Source organism: Chamaea fasciata, unplaced genomic scaffold (genome assembly GCF_029207755.1).
Source record: "Chamaea fasciata isolate MVZ Bird 193981 ecotype frontalis unplaced genomic scaffold, bChaFas1.0.hap1 SCAF_2, whole genome shotgun sequence".
Lineage (NCBI taxonomy): Eukaryota > Metazoa > Chordata > Aves > Passeriformes > Sylviidae > Chamaea > Chamaea fasciata.
In genome coordinates, this window is record NW_027094087.1 from 89191391 (window position 1) to 89211441 (window position 20051).

The 20051-nt window shown below is 44.0% G+C and overlaps 1 protein-coding gene across 1 annotated transcript in view; it reads left to right on the plus strand.

Moving 5' to 3' along the window:
* Positions 1-11064: 11064 nt before the first annotated feature.
* The window catches only part of SH3RF3 (SH3 domain containing ring finger 3), a 248536-nt gene continuing 239549 nt past the window's right edge, over positions 11065-20051 (plus strand). The window contains exon 1 of the mRNA XM_066176699.1: positions 11065-11460. Coding sequence (XP_066032796.1) covers positions 11065-11460 — 396 coding nt within the window. The remainder of the gene's footprint in view (positions 11461-20051) is intronic.

The following is a 20051-nucleotide window of genomic DNA, read 5'->3' on the forward strand; positions in this document are numbered from 1 at the left end:
ATTAGCACCGGAGAAAGAAATACTTAATTTTTGTATTTCCTTTTTTGTAAATAAGAAGCCAGGTACATACTAAGCATTTCTGCAAATGAAAGAAAATGTGCTTTGATTATATTAAAGACCTTTTGTGTTTCCTTTCTGTAGGTGGTCTAGCAAATAAACACTCTGATTGTAATGCTCATGAGGAAGGTAAATCCCAGAGAAGTGTTTGAAGAGTGCAAGCTGATTTGTGGAGGGGTACTTACACAGAAAACCCTGTATGGATGATTGGTCTACTCTGTCCAGAATACATGAATGTCTCCACATAAACACTGCCCATAGGAAAATCACCCTGAATGCTGGGCACTGAATATTGATTAATTAACTGTTTTCCAGGCAATGCACTGTTTACATAATTTCTCCAGCTAATATTTCTGACAAAAAAGAAATAGCATTTTTAAGATTTTGGTATTAGTGCCTTTGAGAGAGTACTGCTCTGACAAAACCCCAAAACCTGGATTTTTTAATGGTGAAAAATTGCAATATTTCAACTTTGGAAGTCACTTGAAGCTTAACAATGATATCTAAATTGGTATCAAAACTAATTTAAAGTTATAAAAATAAGCACAGATCACATGAACAGAAATGGAAAATTTTATCGCCTGTTTTGTTGAATCCTACAAATCTCAGAATCTGCAATTGTGTTTCCTGTAGAAGCAAAAAGCTAAAGATACAAAATCTGAAATACTTCCTAATATATTTTCTCTATACAGAGACAGAAGTGAACCCCTCCTTTTTACTGAGGCCAGAGGTGATTTGGAGCTGCCACAACAAAGCACCTCCTCCTCTGGCAGCTACTCATGAGGCAAGAAGCGGAGGCTGCACCAAAACTGAACTTCAGAATCATTTTTGGCTCCTTGCCTTCTGCAAAATGTGTAGGCAGCATCTTACTGCTGCTGAGGGTGACTTCCTGTTCATGGCTTAAGTGCATATTAGGGGATAGGTATTGATCTACAGGGAACTGCATCGCAGTGGTCTCTGCTAGGAGAAAAACACCTCTTTCTTCCACGTTATTGGGATGGCTCAAGTCAGTTGAATTTACTATTTCCTCAGGAGAGACTGTGCCCTTTCACCATGTGATTCATTTCCTTTGCTATTTTGATGGAGTTTGTTGACTTTTACGACCACATTTACAAAAGCAGGCAGTGACCACAACTTACAGTTGTTCCCAGCAAAAACTACTAAGTGTTCAGCTTTTCTAAAGAAAAATACAAAGCAGGTAATTAGAGCGCAGTATGAGGACAGATTATGTCTTGCCACCAAATTTGCATGCAATGGGATGTGTCAAACTGGGTTATCATATCAAGCAGAGTTATCCTATTTATTATTTCTGAGTAGAATCTTTGCTGCTTTGCTTTAGAGAGCCAATCAGCCTGTTCAATTTTGTATGCATCCAGAGAAGCTGATAGTTAGTGAAATACAAATAAATAACTAATTTTCTACCTAGACTGAATTTGGAAAAAATGTTTTTCAGAAAACTTGGCAAACTATAAAGAGGATTTTTTTTCCCCCCCTTCTTTCCTCTCCTCCTAGTTCCACCTGGTGTTCCTGTGTGGTATTGTTTTCCTTAGCTACCCTCAATGTTAAATAATTCATAAGTTATATCTATGGTGCTAGATATTTACAGGCCTTCCCTCAGACCAGTTTTCTCTGAGTATTTCAGACTGTTTTTTTCAGTCCACACAGCTGGAAAATATGAGTTCGTCTGTAGAAGTTGTGTGAGTTAGTCTGAAGAAGCCTAATGTTGGAGCATGATGTATAAGATTGGCACCAAGAGGATTTGGGCACAAGGTTCTCTGGGAAGGTGAATCCTAGTGTGAGCTGGAAGCATTGCTGCATTTCTTGACCCATTTCTTGGTATTTCCAAACTGAAGGATACCATTTATGCTATTTTTTAAAAATCTTGTATGGTGCATTAAATAACAGCACTTCTTTAGGTACTGAATTTTTTTCTTTTCCACCTTTTCAATATTTGCCTGTTGTAAACTCAGTGTTCATGTGCTGGAACTGTTATTACCAGGCACTTAGAGAATGCAAATACTACAGCTTTTCTAGAGAGATGAGTCTGACTTTTAAAGATAAATATATACAAGAGAAGGATAAAAGCATAGGAAGAAGCTAAATATTATGTTTCTTATTCCTCTTTTCTGGCACTGGGGAAGCAGTTATGGTAAATGACAGAGGGGAAGAGCTATACCTGCAGTGAGTGAAATTTTGAAAGCTCCTCTGTAGGACATAATGTACCTTTGGAGACCTGACTGATTCCTTCTCTTCCTTGATGTGACATCAAAGTCAAGACACCACAAAACCAGTTTTGGTCACATCAAATCAGACATTGGACTGTGGAGAAGAAAATATTAAGCCATGCCTACTGTCCTTCCAAGAAATAAGTGCTGTACAAATCCTTTAAGCCTTTAAATACTGAAGACTGGCTGTTACTCATTCTAGAAATCAAGTCCTCACAAGGTGTCCAAATGCTTCCTATGAAAGAAACATCAAAAGATGTCTCCATCTGTAACAGACCACAGTATAATCCTGACAAGTGTGCCCTTATTAGAGCAGAATTTACCTCTTTATTTATTATTCATGAGTACATTATAGTGTCTTCAGAAATATATTCTGCAGCAGGTAATCTAGTATTGGAAAACAAAAATGCTTACGTCTAATTATAAGTGACATTGAAAAGATCCTGTAGCAGCATACTTCCTTGGCACTGGTAAAGTTCTGCATTATAGATTAAAGCAACACAAACATATTACAGTTTGTATAGTGTTTCACTCTTGCTGGATGTATGTTGCTAAGAAACAAAATTGAAACATCTCTTTTGAACCTGAAGCCTCTAGTGACTGTGGTGTTGCACATGTTGTAAATGTTTTTCACTTTAGGATGGATTAAATGCCAGACCAGGAAAAATAGGGAGGGTTCATTAGTCTCGCATGCTTTCCAATCTACTGCTAATGAACCCAACTATTACAGTAGTAAAAACTGTGTAAGGAGCTTCAGTGTGTTCTGGGATGAAGTGTTGACAGCTGCTTGTTTGAATATTAATAAAGTCTATTGAGCTATTCCATGCCTGTATTGTCTGTAGCTTGAAACTGTGAAGATTTCTCTGAATATTACATCTTTATGTTTCTAAGTACGCGCCTGTCTGTGGAGATGGTACCCATTTCATCCCTAGAGATGGCATGCCTCACTATAGAGAAAATTACAACCTTGTGCTCCATTAATCATTTATTTTGGCAGCATTGTTGGTTGCTGTTTCCCCTCTTCAATGTAAAGAAGTCAATGCTGATTGAAAGAACACGTGTCCCCTCTCGCCTATGATAATTAATCCTTATTCTTCCAAACTTTTACAAATAAAAGTCAAAGTTATTTCTAAACCACATGCAAGAAAAGTTAATTCTCCTTCAAAAAAATAAAATTAAGTCAAAAGTGTCATAAAGGAAGAATTTTACATTGCTCAGTATTGTTTCATGTGTTAACTGCAGATGGTTTGTTAAGTTGATCATGCATTGATTAGCTAATGGTGAAGCAGCAGTTTCTGCTGGCTGGATGTGCTGGTTAACGTTTAAGGAAAACACTGACAACACAGTGGTTCAGTTCCTGCTGGAGAGGGGAGACCTGGGATTTTCATTTGCAGAGCTGAGAACCAGCCACCCCAGGACACAAACAGAACTGCTGTGTCTACACAGCACAGGGCAGATAGGCGAATGGGCCTCCAGAAATAAAACTGGGCTCCTGGCAAATAAGTTTTCTTGGCTGGCTGCTGCAAGTGGAGTAATGTTGATTAAATATTCATGGAGTAGTGTTTGACTAAAATTGGAAGTATTAACTATCACAAGCTGAACACAGACTGGTCCCCATGAGAGTACATAAATTCAAGGAATTTAGGTGTCAAGTGCAAGTTTACTGCAACTTGACCTTTCAAAACAACTGCAACACAAGAAGATTAAACGGCTATTATTAAACTGTTAAAAACCTGGCAATTTGAAATGTATAGGTTAACCACAGCAATCCCTTCTTACTCTCTGCAACGGATTTCTCTAAAGCAACAGTGCAGGCATCTCATTAGTGGCAGGACAGTGATGAAATAGTTTATCCTCTCACAGTTGTGACAAGTAAATCATAACAGAGGATTAACCACAGTGTTGTGCCTGGGCATCTGCAGCCATGCAGCTTTGCCAGCTGAGACGTGTCCTCCTCGCAGCTGTGATGCACCACATTGAACTGCCACAAGCAGGACTGTGATGGGTTCACACCAAAGCCAGTCTGTCACTCCCCTCCTCAGCTGGACAGCAGGGAGAAAATACAACCAAAGTCTCATGGTTTGAAATAAGGACAGAAAGAGATCACTCACCAGTTACCATCATGGACAAAACAGACCGGACTTGAGAAAATTTATTAAATTTCTTACCAATCAAATCAGAGTAAGATAATGAGAAAAGAAATCAAATCTTAAAAACATTTTCTCCTCACCCCTCCCTTCTTCCTGGCCTTAACTTCATCCCCAGTTTTTTACTTTCCCACTTCCAGTGATGCAGGGGAAAAAGGAATGGGGTCTGTGGACTGTTCATCACACATTGTCTCTGCCATTCCCTCCTCAGGGAGATGACTCCCCATACTCTTCCTACTGCTCCAGTGTGGGTGTCTTCCACGGGGTGCAGTCCTTCAGGAACAGGCTGTTGCAGGGTCTGTGGGTTCACAAACACTGCCAGCCAGCAAACTTGGTCCAGTGTGAGCTCCTCTCTGCACATATCCATGGGACCTTCCAGGAGCCTGCTCCAGTGTGGGCTTCCCATGGGGTCTCAGACTCCTTCAGGCATCCACCTGCTCTGACATGGATTCCTCCATGGATATCTTCTATCTGTACGTGGATAACTTCTCCACTGTGGACCAATATCAACTGCATGGCTCCAGACTGTCTCTCCATGGTCTTCTCCAGGAGCTCCAGGGGAATCTCAGCTCTGGCACTTGAAGCACCTCCTCCCCCTCCTTGTGCACTGACCTTGGTGTCTGCAGGGCTGTTCCTCTCACATATCCTCACTCCCCTCTCCAGCTGCAGTGGCTCAGGGTGTCCCCCTCCCCCTTCTTAAATGTCATCCCAAAAGCTCTACCGGCCTTGCCTTGGCAGCAGTGGGTCCATCTTGGAGCCTACTGGCCTTGACTTCACAAGACAGAAGGGAGTCTTCTAGAACCACCCCTGTAGCCCCCTTACTACCAAAACCTGGCTATGCAAGCCCAATACAGAGACTTCATCAGATATCCTTAAAGCTGCTGTTAGTGTTTCATGTGATTTGGTGGGAAGAAATCAACTAACTGGAAAAAGAATTTTGATAAATGGAGTAAATGAATTAATGACTAACTGAAGTATCTTTCACTCAATTTAAAAAAAAAAACCTGTTTTACTACAGGAAGAAAATTCAATCATGATTGACAAAGACAAAAGAAATAGAATGTGGGGTTTCATTATCTTACAGAACTGTAACTGACTCCTAGAGAGGACATGGAACTATAGTTCACTATATTCATGACCGGAAAAATTTCCTTGGGACTAGGATAATATTCCTCTTAAGTGTCTGATGCCATCAAGCCTATTTCCACAAAGATTAAAGGCTCCTTCATGTCAAATCCACTGCAAAGAAGGTAGTCTTATAAATGCTTGAGGCCCCCCCAAAAAGTTGCAGAAAAAGCTGAAGTTAACACTTTATAAAAGTCCAAGGTGCATCTTGAAAGTCATCCCCAAGGAAGGTTCTACAATCACTTTGGAAGGCAATGCCCTCCAGAAGGGCTGGATGTGTTGTAAGAGCTACACAACAGACAATGCCTCTGTCGGTATCTTTAAAACATCCTGAAATACCAGGAAAGAGATAAAATTTGTCAGAAAACTGCAGTGATTTTATAGGCTGTCATACTGGGACTGGCAATGGACATCATGTATTCTCAAAGGACATGCCATTTTAATTCTTAAGTTCATTGAAACAAACCACAGTATAATGCAGTAATTTTCCTAATGTCTAGAGTTTTAACATTTATCTGTCATTTTTATGGTCAAGAATCTTTGATATTATTTTTTCTGGGTTATTTTTTGCCTGTAGGAGTTTCATAAAGACACACTGATTATACAGGCAAGGTGCAAGGGAGGGGACAGAAGAGCCAGTCAGGGCTGTTGGGGAAGAAGATAAGGCAGGACAGCTGAAGTGTCTGCCTGAACATCTGCTGTCGTTCCACTGCACTGCCATACACATATCTTTCTGACCTGTGGCCTACATGACCAACATGTAAGGAGACAGCAGAGGTACATGGATGTCATTCTCTTTCCTGATATCAGTGTTGTGGTTAAACACAAGGCAAGCTATTATTTTCTCCTCAGTATTAAAATACTGTCAAGAGTAATTAAAATAACACATGCTCCTTAATGAGTCTTTTAAGCTGGCATTGAAAATAATCCAGGGGCCAAATGAATGGATTTTCTTTGACTGTCTTATGTGGGAGAATCTCAGATACCCTCTCCAGATCTTGATATAAGGGCAGGCTGTCACACACATGCTGCCAGGACAGATATTGTAACAGCCAATGGACTTTGGGACAGTGGTCCTGCTATAGCTTCTACAAGCATTTTCAGCCACCAGTTCTGTGCAGTCTGGTTTTTTCCAGGTAACGCTCACCACATGCAAGAAAAAACATTTACAGAGTTTATTACTAGGTTTCTACAGTGAAGGGGGGTATATATGTATATGTGGATGGATGGATGGATGGAGGGATGGATGGATGGATGGATGGATGGATGGATGGATGGACAAAAAGATCAGCCGACCTTGATTAAAAATCTTATCTCCAGTCAAAGAAGCAGAGGGAAGATCCCATAATTAAACTTATCTATTTTGTAGTAATATTACCATGGTCTGAAACTTGGTCTTTTTTGTTAGATATACCTGAGTTTTTAAGTCAAATAAAAGGGAAAAAAAAAAGGAGAGCTGACAAGTCCCCCTCTTTCTCCCTGCTTAGTATTAATATAACTCACTTAAAAATCCAAGAATTCTTTAATTTTTTGAATCTAAATGTACATAAAGTAAGTAATGCAAGTATAAATGAAGGATCATTTAAACATATAGAGAAAATGCAAAAGTAAATATGAACCGCTGTGCATTCCACCATAAGTTTATCATTCTGTCATTCTTAAAATGCTTTCCAGGTTTGGGAAGAACCATACAAATAGAGCTACTTGTTATGTAGTAGACAAATGTTCCCTCAGTATGCAAACTGAATAGTTATTGTGCTGTAGACTCTTAAAAGCAGAGCAAGCATACAAGCAAGAATTGAGAATGATTTCTGTATAATCAAATCCCATTTGGCAGACGACTCCAAAAGAGTTGGGCATTTTCAAGAGCAGCATGCAAATGCATGAAGGCAATGCTGAAGGTGCAATGTTCATATACTGTCCCAAGAAAATGCATTAAAACCCAACATAGATATAGCTGCAGACAGCAAAATCTGTCATGTCTCTCCTGATCTGAACTAAACAGCAAGACAGATCATGCAGGGAAAAGAACCAGGAAAGCAGAACACCCTTTTTTTATTTTCAATTGAGACACTGAGTTATTTTTAATTTAGACACTAGTACATCGTTGTAATTTAAAGACAACTACAAATGAATTCTTGGAATGCTTCAGCATCACTCTACTCTCCTGCAACAGTATTTTGCTTTTTTGAATCTCTTCTTGTCTCTGGGTACTCATCACTCTTTACATCCACCATGGGACTGAAGCCACTTCCACAGCCTGAAACAGAAGTTGTTTATCAGCTGCCTTGTCAAACACATTCACCAAGGAATGTATGGCAAAATGTGCAGCTACATCCCTGTGTGTAAAGCAGCACCTCTGCTTGAGAACCGTGTTAATCACATTACTTAATTAGCTCACAAATAATCGCTTCACACTTATAATCTTTAGCTAGATGTTTTGGCAGCTGAGACAGGGAAATTAATAAAACCCACATTTGTTTAAAGTAAACCTGTTACATCTTCTTTATCTTTCTCCTTTTTTCCCCATGTGTTTTATCTCAACCTTCTGAGAGTTTCATCTTTTCTCTATTTCCAAACTTAATACTTGGAGTATTTAATTTCCTAATATGGAATGTAATTTTTCCCATGGTCTCTTTGGCAAGAAGGAAAAAAGTATGTGTGATGACATTTTTTTTCTTTCATTTCCTTTAGGCCTGGACTAACTTTGATAAAGTCCCAGGTACAGGGAGGTGCACAAACACACACTAAACTTGTAAGTCTGAAAATGCTTCTCTTTACATCAAAGAATTAGGAGGTGTTTTTTTCCAGTTGGAGCCCAACTTGCAAGTCTTTTCCTCCTTTCATAAAAATGTGCTTTTATAGTCTCTAGTCCTTTGTGCCATTTCTATATAAACCTTTCACTCTCCTAATCTTTGCCTCTCTTCCTTATTCCTTACCTCTTTTTCATCTCATGTCTCCTTTTCTCTTTCCTTTTCTGGTTCCCTATTTCCTCCCTCCTCCTCAGTGTCCCTCAGCAATTCCTTCTCTCACTTGCAGTCCTCTGGGGTGGTTGGAGAGCTCCCTGACCTCCTCTCCCTTGCAGGGATCTGATGCAGCTTTGCTTCTGCTTCTGTGATGACAACCAACTCCTGTTTAAGAGGGTACTTTCCAGGTGGATTACAGCAGATTCTCATTTAAAGTGAGTTAGCAATTTCTTCTATTGAATAATAAATGCTTTACACATCTGCACCTATTTTAAGCCATCCCAGTATCAAGGCACCCTCTGATCACCTTTGGGTGCTGGCTGTCCAGAGTGATTTGCCTGCTCTGGGGCTATGTAACTGGGCTGCTGTGGTGACAGGGTAGTTGGGTTGTAAACTCTGGAGCAACCAGAAGGAAGGAGGGATTAAAAGTGTCGCTCTAATCACTGGAGGTATTCTGGTGTGTAACACAGCACTTTTGGCTTTTATGTGTTGACAGTGATATTTAAGTTTTCACTTCTGAAGGAAGAAATACGAGGTGTTGAAACAATTATGCATTTCATTGCAGATATTCCAGTATTTCTCTCTCCTTCCTGAAACAATGCCTTTTATTATTAAACGTTCTCCGCTACTTCTTTTTCTTAAATTAACAGTTTTACTCCAGAGAAAGTCCAAGTCCTTGATACTGTATTCCACATTTCTCCAGGAATCAGTATTATTTATAGTTTAAAACTGTTGTTCTTGGTATTTCCATCTGCAAGGGCATATGTTCTAACCTTACTGGACATTACTCACCAACAAATAATGACCTGAGCTTTGCATCGGGAGCTTTTATTTGGCTTCACACTTATTCCTTCTAGAGTAGCTAAAGAGCAGCAGGAGATTCATGGCTTTTCACACACTGAAATCTAGTAAATTTTATTATGCAGTGTCTAGATTACCCTTAATACAACAAGTTCAACTTTCTGTGTGCATTGGAAGTTTAGTGTAGAGTCATGAAGCTGACAGAAAGATTTTGTGCAGCCGTCATGACATGGCTCTCACAAAAACACAATTTTAAAAGTGTCACTTAAGAGAAGGATAGGAGGGCTTCTGCAAGCACTTGGATTGCAATCCTCAATTCCAAAAGTGCTCTGTTGCAGCAGAGGCACAGGTATAGAGGAAAAGACTGGATTAGGGGTTGGACCACAAATGAAGAATCTCTTTGGCAAGATTACTACGTATTTCAGTTGTAGTTTCTGGGTTAAGTACGGCCCTAAATCGTATTAATAGTCCAAAGTTAGACAAAAAGGGACTCATCAAATTAAATATTTATATGAAGAATAGGGCTTCTTTGGCAGCTTCACCTAGGAGAAGCTCTGCACATAATCCACGCGTGCGAGTGGCTGTATGCCATATTTTTAAATTTCCTGTGGTTAATAAACACCACGGATGTGTGACTCCAAAATGACAAGGTCTCTCCCCTTACTGCAGGGACTGACCACCAGCTGATACAGGACCCGGGAAAATCCTGCTGCAGCCTCCGGGACAGGCTGGACAGCACCCCGGCAGGCAGCTGGCTGGAACACATGACACCCGGCAGGAAGAGAAGGCGCAACCCTCGCTCTTATTTTCGCCCTTTCGGCCCCCTCAGGAATTGGGTACGATACGTTATCAATTAAATTACAATTATTTGGGGACGCCCTGGGGCACCGGGGGTGACGGGTGAGGCCCCGCGCCGCCTTCAGTCGCGCCGCCAGGGGGCGCCGCGCCGCCAGGGATGGCGCTGCCGGCGGGGCCCCGGCTCGGCTGCCGGCCCGCGGCCCGAGCGCTGCCCCCGCGGGATGCCGTGCCCGCCGGCCCGGCCGCCGCCACCGACACGGCTCTCCGCGGGGCGCCGGGCCCGTAGGGACTCCCCTACGACCCCGCCTGCGCGCCCTTGGCTTCCCCGAAGGGTCTCCTCCGCCTGCCCCCGCCTGTCCGGGAGCCTCCGCCGGGAGGAGAAGGAGGAGGAAGTAGCGGCGGCGGCAAGCGGGCGGCGAGCCCTGCTGGGTCGGGTTACAGGGAGCCACGGAGCGGCGGCGAGGCGGGCGGGGACCGCCTGCGGGGCGGCCGCCGTGCTGCGGGCGCCCCCCCGGGGCTCCCCGCCGCTCCCCGCCCCGCGCGGAGGCGCGGCGGGCGCCTCGCCGGGCCCCGCCGTAGCTGCCGAGCCGCGCCGGGCGGCGAGAGGAGGCGCGGGCAGACAGGTGCCCTCCTCCCGAACCGCCGCGCTCCCCGCCGCTGGCATCGTCGCCGCGCCGCTCGGCGCTGGGCAGCGTCGCCCGGGCAGCCCCCGAGGTCGCCGCCGCCCGCCGCCGGGGACAGCCCCGCCGCCCCGATGGCCCCCGCCGCCCCGCCGCCGCCCCTCCCTCGCCGCCGCCGGCCGCGGCGGCCCTAGGGGCGTCGGGGCCCTGCGCTGCCCCGCGGAGGGGAGGCGGAGGCGGCGGCGGCGGGGCGGGGGCGGAGGCGGAGGCGAGGGGGCGGCGGAGCGGCGGCGGAACGCCGGCGGAGCGGGAGCCGGCGGCGGCGATGGACGAGTCGTCGCTGCTGGATCTTCTGGAGTGCTCCGTGTGCCTGGAGCGTCTGGACACCACGGCCAAGGTGCTGCCGTGCCAGCACACCTTCTGCCGCCGCTGTCTGGAGAGCATCGTCAGCTCCCGCCACGAGCTGCGCTGCCCCGAGTGCCGCATCCTGGTGGGCTGCGGCGTGGACGAGCTGCCCGCCAACATCCTCCTCGTCCGCCTCCTGGACGGCATCCGGCAGCGGCCCCGCGCCGCCGGGGGCGCCAGCGGCAGCCCCAGCGCCGCAACCCCCACGTACCCCCAGCCCGCCGCCGCCCCCAGCGCCGTCGCCGCCGCCGCCGCCTCGGCCGCAGCCAGCCTGCGGGAGCTGGCGGCCGCCAGCCGCAGCGCCCTGCTGGGAAAGGTGGGTGCCGGGCCGGGGGCGGGCGGGCCGGGAGCGCGGCCGGGCGAGCGCGCGGCCCCGCGGAGCGCCGCGCGGCCCCGGTTTGCCGGCGGGACGTCCCGCGGGCGGCGGAGGGTGTCCGCCCGCGGGCACCGGCGTGCGCCTGCCCCGCAGTTGCGGCCGGCTGTTGCGGTCGCTCCCCCGATCTAACGATGGGAGGCTCGGACGGGGATGTCCTCAAAGTTCTCTGGGCGGCCGCGGGCGCCGGGAGCGGCCGGGACCGCCCCGGGACACCCCCCTTTGGGTGGGTTTATACCGGCTGTGGGGCAGCCGCTGCACCGACGGGCCCCGGGACTGCACCCGGAGTAACAGAGCCGGACGTGGAGTTGTGAACCACAGAGTGCCTCGAAAGCGCTTTTATCCGGCGTGTCGGGCTGCGCCAGGTGCCTGTCAGATGCGGGCAGGAGCCGGCTCCCACCCTCACCCTGCCTGCGGGGGAAGTCTCTGGGCACGCTCGGACGGTCCCGAGCCCGGCGTGCTCCTCCAACCCCGAAATTTTCCCCTCCGCTCTCGGGCGCTGCCGGTGCGGTTACAACCACACAGAGCCCTCCTGACAGCCGAAAGGGAGCGGGGTTGGAAGCTGAAGCTTCCCCTCTCGAGGGAACGTAATTTCATTTTTATGTATAAGGTGTGTGATTTATTGAAGGCGAGTACTGCAACGTGTGCATTTATTTATTGGAGTCTTCAATCGAGTGCCCCATCTTGCGCCCTTTAAAGTCCATGACAAGGGTTTCATTGGCTCAGAGGGGACAAGATCAGTTCCTCCCACTGTTCTCTAATGCTCTTTCATGCGATCTGATAAAATTTATTATTGGACCTCCTCAGGAGACTTGAGAATGGAAGCAGTCTTAGAACTGTGAACTTAATCTCACTTTTGATGTCATATGTATACTGGATATGTTTAATTGTCTTTGATCTTTCATGAAATCCACTTGAGCTGTAGTTTAATGTACAGGCTTTTGATTTGAAAAGGTCAGTGCAGAGTTTCCTTGTGAAGTTGTATTGCCATAGTAAATGTTTCAGTTAATCAATTAATTAGTTTCCTACTTTTTTTCTTTTTTTCTTTCTTTTTCCCCCCCCCCCCCTTTTTTTTTTTTTTCCCCGAACAAAAGAAATATACCTGTACTGGTGTTTCAAAGTTTTCGCTATAGGAAATGATGGAAAATGCCATGCATTGCTCCATAAAATTCAGTCCTGGAGTTGGAATTGCATGGCATGTGCTAGGCAGTATTTCTGGAAGGGTAGATCCTTTAATATTGAGCTGTTGTCTTCAATGAGCTTCAGGTATTTAATAATGACTTGTCAAATTTAAAGAAGAAAGGCAATGGAATTCTGCCTTCTGCTTTTTTGGTTTTTTTGCTTGTTTTTCAACTAAGCTTAGTGCTGTAGCTTTGTCACAGCAGACAGCTCCTGTCTCCTTAGTTTCAGCATTATAGAAAGGGAAGTTTGCATTCATTAGGTAAAGTACAGTGTCCCATGGTCTGGTTTGAAGTCCAGGCAGGTGTCTCTCGTGGGAGGCAGGGTCTGCTGGTTACACCTGTAGTGTTTACGTTGGAGGGGCAGTGGCTTTTGTGACCATCCGACAAGAAGAAAATCTCTGCTTATCAAATCTTTAAGTCATAGTCAAGCTTGCATATTACAGTGGTGTGCACATGTAAGAAAATGTTTGATGGGGAAAGCTATTTGCAAATTTTTAGGGAAATTGAATTTTCATTATTTTACCATAAATTGTCAGGCTTTTAAAAAGTTGCTTCCCTAGCCATTATTGCAGATATAATGTGGTAAATAAAAACACTTTGCATTTTATAATTTTCTGTCTTTTTATCATTTTCTGTCTTCCACGGAACTTTGGTGAGTGTTGGCAGTTCTGTTGTCCATTTTTGTGAGGTTTTTTACCCAGGTGAATTTGACAGAATGCAAAACGACACAACTTGAGAATCACATTTTGACTATTATGGTTAACAACTGTGATTCTTTTCCCTTTGCTGGGGTTAATGGGTAATTCTGGGGCAGTGGGTCTGCTGGGACAGAGTGGGTCTGTGAAAGTGTTTGCTTGGCCTTTTGACTGATGACACAATTTCATCCTGGAAATCAATGCAATGTGCTTGATCCTTACAAGGTTCATTACAGTGAAAGAAAGTCTGAACTAATCTGCTTTTAAAAAAGCAGCAGGGGAGAATAATCCTCCTTGGAGCTGCTGATACAGCTGATTGCTGAGCAGTCCTGGAGACAAGAGTGCAGAACCTCTCTCTGTACTAAACAATAGATGGTACAATCCAGGCTAGAATCAGGCTTTTTGAGGCTGATACAGGAGAGCAGAATTACATCCCTTTCTGTCTTGCATTGGTCTTTGACAGCTCAGCTGCCTTGAAGAAAGCAGAAGTGATTCTTTGTGATTTATATATATTTCAGGAATTGCTGTAGATATGCTGCCTGGGGCTTAAATGCAAATTACACTATTTTACTAATTATTACCTTTCATTTTTGATAATGCAGGATATAAATTAGGACATAGAATTACAGGCTTTTTGGTTAGAAAGGAAACTGCTGGTAGTGGAGTGTAATGACAGAGAGCCAAGGTCACTTCTATCAGACTTCAATCTTGCCCAGATCCTTGGACCAATATGTTAGAATCACACCAGGGATCTGTTTCTGTGAGAGTTTTAATTAACCTTAGAAGACAGAGCAGAGTCAGCCTCTGTGTTGCTATCATGCCTGTATTTTGCTTCTGCACCTTATACTTTGGAGAAGTCTTCTTTGCATAGATGCTGTTTTCTGAAATCAACGCACATTGTTTATCACTTGGGCAAAACTCTGTGGTCCCTGGCCTTTCTTTTCCCATAGTTTGTCACAGACTTGGTCTGTGCAGACTGCTAAAAGCCAGTGTAAGAGGGGCTAAGCTGGGGGTGAACTGGCACTGGTGCTGTTTCTGAAGTTGTCCAAGACCATTCTTCAGAAACACTCCTGAAATACTGTAGGTGTTCTGAGATACGTGGTACACATCTTCAGTATGAGAGATCTGGAAGTGGCATGTACCTACTGATATATTTGGGATATATACAATATTTGGGATTCTATCAATGTATAATGCTGTGACCCAATGCCTCTGTTTCAGCCTGTAAAAAACCAACAGTCTTGTTCTAAACGATATTGCATATTTTGAGATGTTCACATTAAACTGTGTAAATGCAGAGTATGGTAATAGACATTATAAAAACAACTGCTGAAGGTGCACACTGGAAGAATGAAGGAAAGGAAATCCAACAACTGTGTGCCCCCACCAGGGAATAGACAGGAGGCAAAGAGTGGTTTATAATGGTAGGTGCATTACTCACAAGGTTATAATTTATTTGCTCCTCTGTTTCCATTACCACTGTCGAATTGCTTGGGGAATTCAGGTTCTGTCAAAGTAAATAGCTCCCTTAGATTGTTGAGGCATTATGGTAAATCTGCCTCCTTTACTGAATGTGGGGTTTGGGGTTGTTTTTTTTTAACAATTATTGTAGTTTATCACTTAATTTATTTTTCAGGAGTTCTTAAGATCTAATAGCCAGCTAAGTGCATGCAAGTATTTAGTGATTTCCTCCCAAACCAGGAGTCTTTCACTCCAGGTGCAAGGCTTATTGCTTGTTTGCTCATAATACAAACGGAGAACAACATTTGCATGAAAAAGAAACAACCTAGTGAAACAAAACATGTCTCTCCTTTTTCCCAGAAGGGAGAACACGGCCGGGGTGATGGATAGGGATGCGGTGCATTACCAGATGGGGCTGTAGGTACCAGTGGAGAGTAAGATGTGCACATAAGGAAAACGATGTGTCAGCGTGCCTGAGCAAAGTGACGGATGGGATGCATCTCATGTGTATCAGCTTTGCAGAGCTATTTCACTGTTTCAGGAGGAAGGCTGCCATTTGCTAGCCCTTGGCTTCACACAAATTTTCCAAGCAGAGAGAACAGTTCTAATTTGCTAAATAAGCTTTTCAGCTATTCTGTAGAAATTCCCCAAAAGCAACATTCTGTGACTTCTTTTAAAGAGTTCTGCCTCAACCCAGACTGGGTACAGTGGATTAAAGGAGTAGACTACACAGTATTTCTCTGCTCCCCTGTTTCTTTCCTTTTTTGGTTACATTGTCTATCAGGTGAAGATCCCACCCTGGGTTACACCAGAGGAAGCAAATGGAGGCTGGCGTTTAAATGCATTTATATATATTGCAGCCGGAGAGGATTGTGTAGAGGACATGCTTTGTCTTGGGCCGAGGGTAGTCTTCAGCTTGCCTTTTTAATGGTCAGACTTGCACAGACTGGAGTGCTGTTCAGCAGTGTGTCATGTACATAAACCTAGGGACTTACCTTACTTTTGTTCATTCTCTTTGATTTATTTGCTTCTGATGCTGTAGTTTCACTGATCAGCACTTGAACTTTGTCATAAAGCCATCCAAAAAGGAGTGATGTTCCACATGTCAAAGGCTCTGATCTTGAGGATTTTCTTTTTGTCTGGCAGATGGCTAAAACCGTGTTTTGACACAGGAGATTAACCACCATACTAAAGGGTATTGTGAAAAATATAGCCAGAAGTATTTAAAACCCCAGCAGCTGAAGCTGTCTTCACAGAACTGAGTGAGCATAGGAGAGGGGATTGCTGAGGGGCTGTGTCAGAAAAATTCATCATTTACTGAGCACTTAGACTTTCAAGAAAATGTGTCATTTGCACGTGTCATCTTCATGTCCATTATGTTTTCCAGAAATGAAGTATTTTTACTTGTGATTTTTTTCTGTGTGATAATGTTATTTTATTTGCAAGCTAGAAAAATGTATGATGGTCCTGATGTGACTAAAGAGTGCCAGTGCTGACACTGGACTTTTTTTTCTGAATTGGGGTGGCCAGCAGTGGCTCAGTCACACCTAAAAAAGTTGGGGAACAGTGGAAAGGGCTTTGTGCCTTTAGCTCCAAACCCTCCCTATTAGTTCGTGGCAGTGTGACATGCCTCTGTAGGACTCCTCTTGATGTCAAATGTGAATGCTAAGTTTAATCCCTGCACGTCACCCTTCTGAATGATTCATGATGAACGCTGGTAACGTTTAGCATATGACAGGGTTCCATGTTCGGTAGCTGGTTGTTCAAAGACAGATGGATAGGCTTGCTCAACTCAGCCCTAAAGATCTTGTGCATATTTCAAGCCTGGCAATTTTTGCCCAGCTGTCCTAAAGCTCTGCTGTGGTTTCAAGGCACATGCAGAGCATAGTCATTGATGTCTAGCGAGCTGCATGACCTTTCTGGGCTTCACATTTCCCAGCTGTAAACCTGCCTCAGTAGCACTAGCCCACCCTCGTGTTCTTCTCAGTCTTCTGAAGGAAGCTGCCGTACAAACACAGAATTATTACTAGAGCAGCTGGATTTTGGAAAAATTGGAAAGTGCTGGCTGTGTACACTGAAGCTATGATGGTTGTTTTCTGTTGTTGTGTGGGCAGAGATGCTGCACTTTGTTTGCAGGGAGTGTCGGCGCAGGAATGCAGCGATGTATGCTGAGCATGGACTGTAATAGTACACTGTATTCCTTGTTTCTAATCTTATCAGTTTGTGTTCAGGCAGACTCCTGGCTCTGGCTGGGTGCCCAACAGGTCAGACAGGCTGCAGGCACTGGCTGGTAATACTGGGTGCCTGTACTTGCAGGTCAGGGGGAGGCTACGCATGCTCTTTCTAGATGAAGCTGTGTCCATATGATCAATAAGGTGCCACATAAAGTGCTACAATATTTTGTTTATTTCTTTCTCTGAGGATGATTTTTTTTTTCTCTGAGAAGGGATTTTCTTACACTGTCAAGTTATTTTTGTCTGCTCTCTCATAATTTTAGCTTAATAATCCCATTACAATTTTAACTTGAAAAGGCTGGGTAGTTCTTGAGTTTTGCACTGTTGTCTTTATACTGTCCCCTCTAATTTCACTGTTCTGTTCAATATTTCATGCTGTTTTTCTTAAGAAACAGTGCTTAAATTTCAGATAGAAACCATAGTTTACTCTTGCACCTTAGTGACCCACCTGAAATATCTTCAACTGTGAGATGACACTTGTTTTCAAAGTTTTAGATCATTCTTTCTTAGAAGCCTTTCCTTAAGTTTCAGAAGGCATTATAACTAATATTTCACTTTGTTTCATGTCTTTAAGCATTGCAACATTGTTATTGATGACCTCTAGAGCACTGGATTCATTCAGTGTTCAGGGACTTTGTGACTTCTACTGACCAAAACTGCTGGGGGGTGCACATGGTTTCAGCTTTCCTGCATTCACTCATCACATATCAAGCTATATTTTTGCAAGCATGTTCAGTGCAGTCCTGTTAAAACCTGGTATTTCACAACAGGTTTTCCCAGTCTGCCATGAGCTGTCATGGAAAGAACCCAAGATTAGTTCTAATAGGACCAAGAGCCTGGACAAAGATAAACTACAGGATCTGAGAAAGTTGCATGACTGTAGTGTTGCCCAGCTCCCAGAGCAGCTGTGCTTCTGCAGCTGGCATGGGAGTGACAGGGAAATGCAGTGCCAGCTGAAAGCAACCTATTTGTCCCCAGTCTTGCACCAAACCAAACTGCTCCTAATTATAGAAGACTCTTGGTTGGAGCAGCCTGGTACTTTGGCTGGAAAGTTACTGGTCTGACCATTATGCCAAAAAAAAAAAAAAAAAAAAGTTTTCAAAAAAAGGGATAATTAAACAATGAGAAAAAATTCTTTCTAGTGCATGATGCAGATGGGCCTGGGAATAGGTTCTCCCCACATACCAGCCCCATATCCTCTTTCTTTTGCCTTTTGGATTCCTCAGGCAGCTTGAGCCATGCCTTTTCCTGACTGTATGGGGTGGCACGGGGATTGCTGATGTGGTAGTTTTACTCACTTGGCTCCATTACCATCTTCCTCAGCAGTAATGTTAAACTTGTTACCTCCTCTTTGTGGGAAGTTTTGCTTATGTTTCAGAGGATTGCTGAAAAACCTTTAAAATTGTTTGAATAGCTTTAAAAAGAAAAACCCAGAGCATGTGCTTAATAACTTAATGTAATTGTCTTTGTATGTAATTTGAACGTTTTTATTCCGTTGAAAAGAACAAACATTAATTTAATGATACATGTACATGAGATGGCTCATAGGGGAAGAACAGAAGGAGAGAGTATTACTTTTGGTATTAAAAAGACATTTTGTTTTCAAAAGCAGAGAGAAAAATGTAAAACATCTGGAATCAAGAATACTTTCTGTCCAGTCTTTTGAGCATAACTTCCATTGGTTCCACAGAACTTGCTGCTCACTAGTTGCTGTTAGCTGGGGTGGCCTGTGAACTCAGGTGATGGGCAGCTGAATATCTGCCCAAAGGAGCTGATGGAGCTCTTCAGGGGGTCAGGAGAAGGACTTGTCACCTGGCTCAGACTTTCACATCTGTGGGCCAGCTCTTGAGGGGTTAAATATTGAAAACCTTGCTTAAGTTTGTCTTATAACTGGCTTTTGGCACTTTCAAAGCATGGATTGGCCCCTGCTGAAGTTTGGCTTTTTGTCCTGTTGGGGTGGTTGGGATTTTTGGTGTGGCTGGTCTGTTTGCATGTGGTTGGCTGAGGACAGGGGTTTCTGTGGGACACAGATGCTCATGAACTCTTTAAAGCTGTTTCTACAGCAGGTCTCCATCCTGTCCCATTTTGGGAACAGGAGGGCTTAGCTGTCTGCTTCACAGCACTGGGTGCCAGGAGAAGAAGGAAGGCTGTGGGATTCGCTAATTAAAAAAAGGGAGAGATGGAACTGTTTTCTTTCACCATGGTGTTTGCATAATATAATTTGACTCAGGAATGCTGAGGAATTTTTGTCCGCTTGCAGTGGCAATGGGACAAAGGTGCAAAAAACCCTTTCCTGCTTTGCAGCATTCAGCCTCTTTTTGGTTTTTTGGGGTTTTTTGGGGGTTTTTTTTGAAGATACCTTAAGAATTTGTGGTAAGGAGGAATTTGTCCCTCATGTTGGCTGTCAACAGGAATATGATTTATCAGACAAGTGAAACTAATGCTGTATATGGTTAAGGAGCGCCTTTCTGTGCACAAAAATGGTATTTATGAGAAGAGGTTGCTTCTTAGTCAATGCTTAGAGTGTCTTTCCACTGCTACAGCAACAAGCACAAGAGTCTGATTATTCAGGCAAGTTAGCATCAATTTTTTTCCAAGCTTTTTGAAAATCTGATGCAAACCAATGTGAATTTGCCGTCGCTAATTTTAGAGTGGTCTGCTTGTATAAGATAACAAATCCCAGTTTTACTTTAAAGAGAAAGTATTTTAACAGAAGGCTGGCAAGATTGTTATCAAAATGCTAATGATCATTTCTCCTACAGTCTCAGTTATTTTCAGAGGGAGGACTAGAATAGATACATAATCTGAATAAAATTGATTTTAATATGTATTACTGTCTCATTAAGCTGTTACAGTCTTTCCCCTTCTGGACAGAGGTTCATTAGTTGCTGCAGATGATGTATTATTAAAGTGGGTTTAGGTGCAAGATGAGTAGAGGGAAAGAGAGATCTAAAATGTTGACT